This window comes from Melanotaenia boesemani, chromosome 15 (assembly GCF_017639745.1).
Source record: "Melanotaenia boesemani isolate fMelBoe1 chromosome 15, fMelBoe1.pri, whole genome shotgun sequence".
Classification (NCBI taxonomy): Eukaryota; Metazoa; Chordata; class Actinopteri; order Atheriniformes; family Melanotaeniidae; genus Melanotaenia; species Melanotaenia boesemani.
In genome coordinates this window covers 35,201,571-35,213,233 of record NC_055696.1, presented here as the reverse complement: position 1 = coordinate 35,213,233, position 11,663 = coordinate 35,201,571, and the positions used below count along the sequence as shown (strand labels likewise).

Sequence of the window (11,663 nt, the reverse complement as noted above, 5' to 3'; positions counted from 1 at the left end):
AAGGTAGAGTTTGCTAATGTATAGCTTACTTTTTCTGTCCCTTTCCACTGGAGTCATAGAAAATGCAGCCATGAATGACCTCCGCCATGCAATTTTCACGCACTTTTTGTCCCTGTTTGAAAATGGAAAAATACTTTGTCACAGTTATATAATCCACAACATATTTCTATTAACTGGCCCGCCCTAAATTCAGGTCAATCCTACTTGTAAGCTAAACGTAGTGCTTTTAATAGGTCAATGAGTAATTGAAGTAAAGTAAGTCACATTTTTTATTTGTTTAACCTTTGGAACCACATCAGCCATCAGGGAGGGTTGCGTGATACACTCTGAGCTGGCCCAGTTGAATCTGGTTCAGGGCTTCAGTCTTCATTTGCAGTCCCCTGATGTATAGGTCTGCTGCCTGGCAGGAACAATGTTTTTATTTATTTTTTTATTGGAGGACTGTCTATGTCATTCCAAATTAATTTGCAATAACATGTCTATCAAATTAGCAATACTTACTGTACAGACAAACACACCACAGTTAACACTGTCCTCCTGCCTCCACTGGTTTGGGAAGGTCACCATCCATTCTTTGAGTTTCCATATTTTCTCAAATGCTCAACTTGAAATAGAAACAATTGCAAATTATGAAATGATGATGTACCATTGGTGTCTATCTGTTTGCATTTGCAATCTGTGGTCCTTCCCATTTGCCATTTAGAGGTGCCAATGTTATAAAGATTATAAAGCAATACCTGAGTATATCCATGTCCTGTGGAAGAAATGACCATGTGGTGCCTCATGGAATCGGTACACCATTGATTTCTTTTGTGAGGCCATTCAAAACCTGCAAAAGAGGTTGTTATTGTTTCATACTTGTTTATGTACTGGAGATATGACTATCACAGCAGATGCTTTCTGGAGCACCCTTCTATTGTCACTGAAATTTAAATAATAACTACATAATAGAAAGTTATAATCATTCACACGGCTGCCAAATACTAAAAGAAAACTCATAACATTTTAGTAAAAACAAGTACTTACCCAAAGAATGAAATGATTCCCTGTCTCTGGAGTCGAGTGTCCAACCACACGAGGAAATAGGACGGAAGAATTCTGGTTTATTTCCTTGTATAAAAAAAATAAAAGCTTTATTAGATTTGCTTACAGTAGTATCGGTTTAAAGTTCCCCTGTTTCCATGATGGGTCCTTGACTGGTTCTTGACTGGTCCTTGACTGGTCCTTGACTGATCCTTGGCCGATCCTTCACAGGTCTGTGGGGGTAATGTAATCCCCCGCAATGACGTCGTCAGCGAGGCTCTGCCCCCAAGCAGCCCAAGTAAAAAAACAGCTGCAATCCCTCTTTTGTCCACGGGGAGGAGCAGTGATTTGATCTTGCTGCTCTCTAACAGTTTATAATGAGCTGTGTCGCTCATTTGTTGCATTTTTTGCCAACATTTAAAAAATGATTTGATTTGAAAATGGCGTCAAATAAATGTATCAAAAAAGCCGACATGTGTAGCTAATGGTGTTATGAGGCAAAGCACAACCTCCTCAAGTCGGCTAAGTGGTGAATGTCACTAGCAGCGAGCTTTCTAAACATCCCGAGGAGCGCTGCCAGCGGTCTATTTGACTGCAACGTAAGTTATTCACAGTGGGGGTGATACAGCTGCTGCGTAACTGAATATTGACAAAATCATAACGTAATATCGGCAGGTAAAAATAACATAATACTGATAATGTGTAAAGCAGGGATCACAAAAGTCCGGACCCCAGCCCAACCTATATTCTGAATTAGGCCTCAAAGTGCTATTATCCTAAGTAGATAAGTAAATAAATGGTTTATACTGTGAAATGAAGTGTCCCTGGATTTATTCATAGCGATCTAGTGATAAACGTGTAATAAAAAACGTCATCCAGCTGTGTCTCAGTGGTGGGACAGCCGCCTGCCTGCTGTCTGAAGCAGGCACATGCGCAAAGGCTGGTAGAATGACAGGAACCAGCAGCCTATCATCACACAGGGTTTGTGATCTTACAGCCAATCAGAAGCAGAGTAGGGCGGCCCATTTATTACAACTCCATAGCCGTGATATACGACAGTTTGGCTGAGAAAGAGTCTCCCTGAGCGGCTCTGTGGAAGTTTAGACGTGCTAAACTGCTCGTAAATATTGATGTGTTTTACTTTTCCAAACAAGTAAGCAGGTAAAACTATAGACAACAACTATATAATAAAAGTCCTAAAATACCAGGTTCAGCCGTTTAGTTTTTAATACACTATAAGCATGGTAGCGTGACTGGCGGTCATCAAAAGACCGCTGGCGGCGCTTCCAGTGTTTACACTAGAAAACCCAGAGATTTCTTACCCCTCTACCATGCCCAGAGTACAACCAAAAGGCTGCCCGGTTTGAAATTAACAATTCAATGGCCAACAATTAGCACCTTTACATTTGTAAACACAGCCATTACCTGCCGTTAGCTGTTCAAGCATACTCCTTGGGGGGAGGAGTGTGCTTGAAAAGAGCCTTGTGGACTGTGCTGTATAGTTTCACTCACAACAAACGGTATTTGTGCTTTTGACCATTTCTCACATTTTCATGTACCCTTTATTGAGCATTGGTCATGTGAGTTTTCATCGTCATCACACTATTGTACGCCCAGCTTGCTTTCAAGTGAGAGATTATCACGTTTCTGTTTCCACAAAGGCAAGAAGGAAAGCATAATCAAGTATTTCAAATGAGAGATAATTACATTCCTTTTGACCTGGGAACAGAAAAGCAAAATCAATTTAATGTTCCTCAGTTCCTAATATGGGTGCAACAAGGTTCACAGTCCTCAATGTTTTTAGTAAAAAAAAAAAAAATTAAAAACACCCTTACTAACAGGGTGGAATGGAACATAACAGAGTGGAACAGAATATAACAGGGTGGAAAATATTTGTTCCCAATTCCAAATAAAAACGCTTCAATGGCCAGATGATCAGCAATGAATAAAGATATTTTCTACAGTGATCCAGATTTTTTGTTGTTGTTTTTTTTGTTTTACATTTTAGATTTTGTAAGAGATGGGTGTGTTTTAACAACAGCAGTTTTATCCGTGACTTTAATCGATAATTATTATCATTATCCAGTGTATAAAAATGTTGGTGTAAAAACGCCAAAAGATAGATAAGCATGATGCTGAACTTTCGTGGTCTTAGCTCCTGGTTTGGTGTGTCTTGTTCTGTTTATTATCATTCTGAAATGTTATACCAAGTTGTGGGCTGCATATATGCAGCCCACAACTTGAACAAAGGCTAAATTCCTCAACATTCGCACTTGCTCCATAAAATTACCATCTCCAAGGCTCCTCCACCACCACTTTGACTATGGATTGATAAGTAAATGAGCCGCAGTTTTTTTAATTGTTGCATTGTCAAAACAGTTCTGTTAGTGTTGTCACACAAAATTCAGTAGACTAGTTGGTTCCTATGCAGTGAATTTACATGTTATTACAAAAATACACAATAATAAAATAGGCAAGTGGCAAGATTAGAATAATGTTATAAGTTCTGCGCAAAGACTCCTTTTTTCATTTTCCAAAACAAAACTGACATAAACAATCTTGAAAAAAATGTGCACGTAGGCTATGAGGAAAGAATGAATGCAATGAAGTAGGGACTGGTTGAATCAACACGGTTTAACTGGACGCCTAAGCGAGCGCGTTGCAGGATGACTCCAGATTTTATTGTCAAATGGTTCCAGGTCAACCAAGTCCGAACTGCTTAGAGCAGAGTCCTGCACGGTTCTGTTTTGCTACGCATACCTGCCCTAACCCGTTAGAATGACTCCCGAACCTGACTCGTCACCAATGTATTTATTCCATTTAAATCCGAACCAGACTGATGTTTAACCCGCGACCCGAGCCATTAACGCATCATTGCCATGCTGCACCGCTTCTTTTCCATTATTATAGCCTATTGTTGTTTTATCATTGTGTTAATCTAAAACACATAGATAGCCTATGAATGTTTATTTTAAGCTTGCTCAACATTTTTAAAACAGCTTTATATTCCTCTGACTGAACCATTTCAGAGTGAAGACTAAACCAGACCAGTGTGTTTTATTTTGCCACTGAGAGGGTATTTATAATAGGCTACTCGGAGATTGCTGTGCTTTAACAAAATGTAATCCACCTTTCCTGGCAGCAGCTGTGTTCTCCGTTCCTGGACTACAAATCCGGCGGCAGAAAACTCTGCTGCGCAAATACCAGCGTAAAATAAACTTTCATATATTTTCTCTGTGTTGTTGTAGTATATTCAGATGATAAAACAACAATATAATAAAAAGAAGACTTGGAAGGAGGAACAGCGGTGCAGTAGGCTATGGCACACGTTAACGTTAAAAAGCACACTGCTTGTTGTAAATACTTGGTTTATGCTTTAAGAGGTAAATATTTTGGTTAACATGTTGAAGAAATATCGTTGTTTCTTTTTTCATCTCTTGCTATGCTATTGAATTTGGCAACATTAACATGGAAATTCACTGCATTAGGACCGACTAGCCATACTGAATTTCTGGTAGCATGACAACACAAACTGGACTCGTTTGACCACTCTTACCCAATGTGCAACAATCACAAAACTGGGTCACTTGTTCAGCTGCCTCATTGCGGCTCATTTACGTATCAATCCACAGTCAAAGTGGTGGTGGAGGAGCCTAAGAGATGGTAATTTTCTGGAGCAAGTGCGAATGTTGAAGAAGGCGCATGTTCAAGTTGGGGGCTGCATACAGTACCTTTTGGAATGGTAATCAGAGCGTGTCGGGGAATAGCCCACCTGGATGGGTGACGTAATCGGGATTCCCGGCGAGCAGGAAGTCGCAGCACAGCGAGTGTTGGATGTCCCCCCGCGATTAGACACATTGAAGTGGAAGAAATTATCTCCGATCCTGCGTGGGGCTTTTATCTGTCGCCCTGTCTTCTTATGGAGGTGAAATAAATAATATGAGAATAAAATAACCCTTCCTAGCTACCTCAAACAGATTCTGTGTTGCTTGATCCAAATCTGATTTGTCTATGTTAATAATGCTAATATTAAAAGATTAATCAGTATGATAAATACATCCTATTGAGAATAGAGCTAGGGGCTGTGATCCAGTATTTGAAAGGTTTTATTAACCTACTAGCATTCATTTCTGAATAAAACAATTGGCAGCGCACAAGCATGTTACAATTTCACATTCCACGTCAAACGATGATTATGTATTAAGTTTTATGCATTTTTATGAATTGTGACTGGCCATCAGAGGTGCTTTGAGTGGCGCCTCTGCCGGTCAGTGTAAATTCAGATAAAATCTGACAGACTACGGGCGATGAGAAGTCTGTGAGAGAAGCGCCATCTTCTGGGTCTACCCTATATTACAAGGAATGGGTGGAGTTTGATTAAAACATCGACACTCCCAGGAGAAGGAGGGGGCCTCTCTGGCGGCTGGAAGTTGGAAGGCAGCTGGCTGGAACTGGAATGGAACTGGGCTGGAAGCCAGCAGGTATTCGGCTGGCTTTCAGCTTGGATGGGAACTTTTAAAACGCTACTACTGTATATATAACAAAGAAATTATTTTAGTTACTAATTACAGTTGTTTTCCCACAAATAGTTTTACACAAATAAGTTTACCACGGTACCATTTAAATAAAACTTTCAAAACACAAAGTTTGTATTTATTGTTTACAAAACATAATCATTATATAACTAGCAGCACAGAGATATGTTTGGACTTTGCTCAGACAAACTCACCTGGATGCATGCGTAATCTGTCTCAGGTCCTTGGTAGACTTCAACCAGTTTTGGCTAGTCGATTAGACATTGTTAATTAGCAGCGTTAAAAAAGGATGGCGACAACAGAAAGGTCTTACATTTTTGTAAAAGTGGAAGTTATATGTAAGAAATGTGAGACAAATCAAAGATAAAGTTGTAAACAATATGATCAAACATATGGGGAAACATGCATTTTGGGGGTGTTGTGACACAACACATTTTGTCCATATGAAAATATGTCTGAAGTGTACAATTACAGTTCATTCTTGACCCACTCACATGTGTTTTAAATTATTAGCAGCGAAGTTTGTTGTTGCTAATCTGTAAGGCAAAAAAATGACCTTTAGGTCCTCCTGAATGTGGAAGAGGCTCATTGAGAAACCCACTCCTTGTGGTTTTGGTGCCTCTTCCTGCTTGAACTTTATTTCAGGGTTGAGTACATGTAGCACTGTTTCTGAATGGTACAATCACAAAATAGATACACATGGTCAATAATCTAGGAATTAATTTCTCACAAGCACAGCCACACTTACAAAAGATCTCTGAAACAAAAATTTGCCTAGAATCACCTGCTGTTTGGAGGAGCAGTCGCCCATCTGCACCAATGTGTGTAGAGACATCTGTTTGTTTTTTATCTGTTTGATAAATGTTTGGTTTATCTGCTCATTTTGTAAATGAAACACTAAACGTAAACAAAATAAAAAATGTGATTCCTTAAGCTGGCAAAGTAAGTATCTGTCATAAGACAGTTCCCTATTCTTCTGCTCAGCCTCAGAGGAATGAACAAAAGCCAGGTCTGGTGCAATGTCAAGGCTTCTAAGAAGCTCCTTTAAGGAACATGAATATCTTTTAGAATGCAGTTCAATAACATAATTTTTTGGGGCTTAAAAAAGGGCAAATACTTGTTGAACTAAAATTTTCTACAATGAGTTAAATTGGATTCATTCTTTATCCCTACATTTTTTTGTAGTTGATGATTTGTTGAGTTTCTTATAAAACTATCTCAAAATAATCTATATGCTAATGCTGAAACTCTATGCATACCTCCAGTTTTCTGCAGCTTAACAAACATCTTAGGATAGACATCCTTGTACAGAAGCATTTCCTGCAGACGGTTGATCAAGTCAGCCTCTGTTCCAGCCGATGAAACTCCAAGATCTGAGCAGGCTTTCACCAAATCAGCTTTGGAGGGCTGCAAAAAGTAGAGAAAACAATGTAATTCTAGAGCATGTAAAAACAGAATCTGTATGATCACAAATCTGCTTGCTTGAGAAACTGGGATTTATACAGATAAAGTGACAATACCCTCTTGGATTCCACTAGACGTAGGAGCTCATCTTCATTCATGCCTTGGTCTTCTTTGGATTTTGAACCCACAGTAACATTATGAGTGAGGCCTTTAAGTAGCTCAGTTTTTGGAACTATATCACCAATTCGGCTGTGTGCTCCAATCCACGGGGTAAAATTAGAATGGTCCAGTTTCTCCCAAAATGGGTTTTGTGCTTTCAAGTCTTTATTTATATAAAAAGAAAGATACAATATATTGGCTTATAAATGTTTTATGATTATTAATGTTGTTAGATTGCTTTACTTAAAAAAAAGAGCCTAGATAAAGAATTATACTTTCAAACAAACCTTCACAGATTCCACTTGCCAAGATCTCCCTTTCCAGCCGGTCCCATTTCTGTCTGATGTTGACTGTGAGGTCAACCCCCGCCACATCTTCTGACACTGGCCTCTTCAAAAGACTTACTAATGGTGAAATAGAATTGTTAGTGTTTTAAAAGCATTAACATTGAATTTTTAAAAAAGCTTGGCCTAATTCCATAAACTACATCAATGTAATAGTTATGAATTTGGCAAATACTTACATTTATGCAATGCACATATACATATTAAGTTTGTGTGCATGCATGTGATGTAGGGTTTGCTAATTTTATGCCATATTCAACTAGTAAAATAAAACTTGTAAAATGTGTTTTCTTTCTTCAGTGAAAGAAAATTTGTACATACTTACCAGGCAAGTCAAATGAAACCTTCCAGTTGGCATCTGAAATGAGAATAGCTGGGTTGTGGCCACATCTGAGGCATGAAAAGTTGTAGTCATATGCTGTGAGAGCAGAATAGTGGAAAAAAGCCTTTCTTATAGTGTTATGGTGGATAGTTGTGTTCAGCTGAAGCTCCATGGCTTTTAGGAATCTTCCTATGGCAGTGTGACTCTGTTGGACAGTGAGAAAATTATGGTAAAACAAACCAAAAATTATTTATGTGAATGAATATAGAAAGAATATTGATGATTTTAAAACCCAGTGTAATCACCTTTAGTAAATTAGTCAGGAATGAGCAAAGCTGCAAAGTCAAAATCACTCTGTTGTTGTAGTTGTGGAAACCTGTTGTGTAATCTTGAAACATTACTGGTGTGTCACAGACTGGGCAGGTTTTCTTGTAAACATGGACATCTGAGGAGAAAAGAATGTAGATGCCTCTTTAATGACTTTGCACAAGAAATACATTTGCAATTTCATAAGTTATACCATGAACACAGTTTTATTACGTTTTATATCATAAAGATGTGCTAAAAACGCCAAGAAATATACTATTTGTTGAAGCGCTGTGAGAAAGACAAAACACCGACAAACCTTTGTGAATTGCTAGAATCCCATATATAGTTGCCTTTTTCGTCACCAATTCTTCTGCTGACAATCTAGGTGGTGTCGGGTCAGGGCAGTATGGACATGATGTCTCTTCAGGAGAAAGTTTTAAGAGGATGTCTGGTGATTTTAAAGGCATGTCCTCTGGAAGTTGAGGCGGTATTCTTTTTGCCCTGAGCATATATTCCACCATGGCTTTAATTTGCATGGAGGAGATATGTGTTTTTCTCTGGAGTGGTTCACATTCCACGAGTTCAGCATCTACTCCCTCATTTTCAGCGTCTGACGACATGACAGCATCACAGTCATTTTTCAACAACCCTGGTCTCTCTTGAAAGATCCATTGAGAGGTATATATGGACACACATTCTCTTTTTGGTCGCTTTGCAGCGGCACATCCACATACCACTGGCAAGGTCAAAAGTAACTCTGATCCTGTCAAAAACACACCAGCTTTCCAATTGTCCAGTGTAAACTGAGAAATACACTTTCTATCCAGAGTAACCATGTTCTTCAAAAAAAACAGGAAACACTGCAGCTGTATTGTCCTTGGCAGCTTTGGCATGCATCACACAGCATTGGTCTTTTGTGTGGTTGGAAATTAAACCCTTCTCAAGCATGTCATCTATAGAGGACTTCTTCAGGAAAGGAGGGGGTTGTTGAACTCTATAGTGCTTTAAGCGCTCAAGGTGGATGCATTCCTTACCTGTAGCCATTGACATGTATTCTGTACAGGCTGGGACCTCACAGTTAAAGCTTTGATTATCATAGGACTTGCATACATGAATAATAGTTCGTGGTCCACACTTGTCCTGGGCTGTCACAAATAACCCCCTCTCCTGGTCTACCAAGATTATGGGTTCCAACGCCTTATCATGTTTCTCTAGTTCATGTCGCCGTAATGAAGAAGAAGTTAAGAATGAGGATGGACATGCTGGGCAAGGAAAAGGCTTCATTTTGTGCTGTACTGGGTCAGCGTCTTCGATATATTCTGTCTCTGTAAATAAAGTAGATACATGTATTAGTAGACTTGCGAGGCATTTTCATGGCCATGTGCATATCCATTTAGACACTGATGTCACCACAGAGACTAGTCTGCACTAACTGATTTGAATGGCCAATCAGCTAAAAACAAATCTGATTGTATAACATGAGAAACTTAATATGATGGGCAGAACATCATGTTGTATTTTTTTTATTTTGCCATTTACTCCTTAACTGATTGCTTCAGCCTTATGACACTGATGGCCTAGAATAAGGGCTTTTGACTTTAGAAGACGCTAGACCAGCAAACAGTGAAAAAGGACAATTTGGACCTACCAAACATTCTATATACATTTTTTCTTTGACCTTACTTAAATATGGAAAGGACATATGTTCTTAGGTAGTGTAAATTAGTTTTTTTGTCATAAATTGGAATAATAAAAACAACTTTCCATTCAAGATTTGTTTTATACATGCAACATACCTGTCACATGTTTCTTGTCCAGCAGAGTGAAACCTGTAAAAAAAAAAAAAAAAAGGAAAACATGCACATAGGTTATTGTAGTGTACATTATACAAGTTTGTGACAGTTTTTATTAAGTTTCTCTGCAGCACATAGCTGACTGTGGGTGTGTTTGGGAATTTGTTTTTTTCAGAATGAACATATGGACTTTATGTGTAACAACTTATCTATAGCTGCTTAACCATCAATTAGTAATGATAATATGAAATTTTTACCATGAAATCTCAAGTGTGCCAGAAAGTTATGCTTCCGCTTGTATCACTGCTGTGCAACTGGGACGGTGCCAGTGGCTGCGATTTTGGAGTTTGAGGCTGCAGTGGCATGGTATGCAAAACTTTTCTACTGGAAAATTCATACAAATGAAAACACTTAACAGACAAGTTGACAAAGTGGAAAACAACAGATATGAAAACGTATTTCGTATGGGTTGAGATGCTGTTGAATCCATTGCTCTCGCTTAAGAGCCTGACATAAAGGAATATAAATATGTACCCACAATAAAAATGCAAGTATGCTACAGCACAGAAGAATGGAAGCCATTAGGGATCATTGTTTACAGTCAGGCCACATTAACCTTGGAATGTTGCTGTCTTGTATTTGCATGGGGGCCCTGTTGTGTGTTTACTTTTCATTACCATTACCATTGAAAGTAATCACCAGTACAACGTTTTTCATTCTATTCAGTCATTCAGTCAAACCAAATATCCTAACAAAGGGAATGTACAGAGCAATGAGATAAAAAGCAAATTTCCGTTTAAATACATGGATTTCATTTTACCTTTTACAAAAAATTGCAACCTATGCACAAAATGATGCTACTTGAAATACTGTTAAATATTGACTGAATACACAAATACTACTATAAACAGATTTTTGTAAAGACACTAAAACTTGTAAGACTGTGTTACTTTAACGTGTACGTACCCTGTACAGAAGAGGTCAAAAACACATCGGGGTGTCGAGTAAAAAACTAAACCCCTTGTATAAATTTGAATTTTTTTTTTCATTTATACTAATGGTAAGGCAAATACAGACAGCAAATACCAGCAAAACTTTTTTCAAAAGAAGCTTATTGCCTGCCCCGACTTACCAATGCCTTCCATGCTAAAAAACACAGAGCATTTAAAATGAACGAGTTTCATATGATCTCGAGTCGCCATTGTTGTTATTTGGCAGTAGGGGCAGTCCCTGTCCTCGTTGGCGTACAAATCTTTCAACCTTCAGAAAACTGTATCTAGAAAAAAAGCACAGGTGTCAGTCTCCTATCTTAAAAATTTGCCAAAATACAGAACATGAAAAAAGGGAGTTACGTACCATTAGCCATTGCTTCCTCTACTATGCTGACTTCAAAGTATCACTAAATGCTCGCACCGGAGAATGTAAGCCTACAACTGAACGTAGTACCATTTGCTTGTCCTTTTCATCCCTTGGCACAGAGCACTCAGGGACCACAGATGTAGTACCCCCTAGTGGCAGGGACCAGTCATTACAGTGGTCCAGGCCATCCACTTGTGGCAGGGACCAGTCATTACAGTGGTCCGGACCACTGATGTGGTACCCCCTAGTGGCAGGGACCAGTCATTACAGTGGCCCAGTGCAGGGACAATTTATTTATAGACCGCTTTTCATGACACTCAAAGACGCGTTACGATAAGATACAAGAATGAAAGTTCAAAACATCTAAAATATAAATCACCATAATCAAACGTGAAAAGAGTAAATCAATTTAAAA

General features: G+C 38.7%; 1 protein-coding gene and 1 long non-coding RNA gene across 2 annotated transcripts; both read right to left on the bottom strand.

Moving 5' to 3' along the window:
- Positions 1–1,909: 1,909 nt before the first annotated feature.
- LOC121653996 lies at positions 1,910–8,482 on the bottom strand. Its single transcript, XM_042007804.1, has 9 exons — positions 8,413–8,482; positions 8,093–8,232; positions 7,791–7,992; positions 7,409–7,525; positions 7,079–7,284; positions 6,818–6,965; positions 6,115–6,227; positions 5,753–5,806; positions 1,910–1,939 (listed from the first exon to the last, which is right to left on the bottom strand). Exons 2-9 carry the CDS (start codon positions 8,183–8,185, stop codon positions 1,910–1,912), a joined length of 963 nt encoding a protein of 320 aa, XP_041863738.1. The 5' UTR covers positions 8,186–8,232; positions 8,413–8,482.
- Positions 8,483–9,165: 683 nt separating this feature from the next.
- Positions 9,166–10,183, bottom strand: LOC121654383. The gene is made up of 3 exons (XR_006012944.1): positions 10,147–10,183; positions 9,893–9,925; positions 9,166–9,421 (listed from the first exon to the last, which is right to left on the bottom strand). It is a non-coding gene; the product is annotated as an uncharacterized LOC121654383 (long non-coding RNA).
- Between the last annotated feature and the right edge of the window lie 1,480 nt (positions 10,184–11,663).

Bases quoted from the DNA above. Each gene is read 5' to 3' on its own strand.
- LOC121653996 (XM_042007804.1), bottom strand. From the start codon at position 8,185: ATGTTTCAAGATTACACAACAGGTTTCCACAACTACAACAACAGAGTG. The intron at 7,993-8,092 runs GTGATTACACTG...ACTGTCCAACAG, and splicing joins TCCTGACTAATTTACTAAAG to AGTCACACTGCCATAGGAAG. The intron at 6,228-6,817 runs GTATGCATAGAG...TGTACCATTCAG, and splicing joins TAAGCTGCAGAAAACTGGAG to AAACAGTGCTACATGTACTC.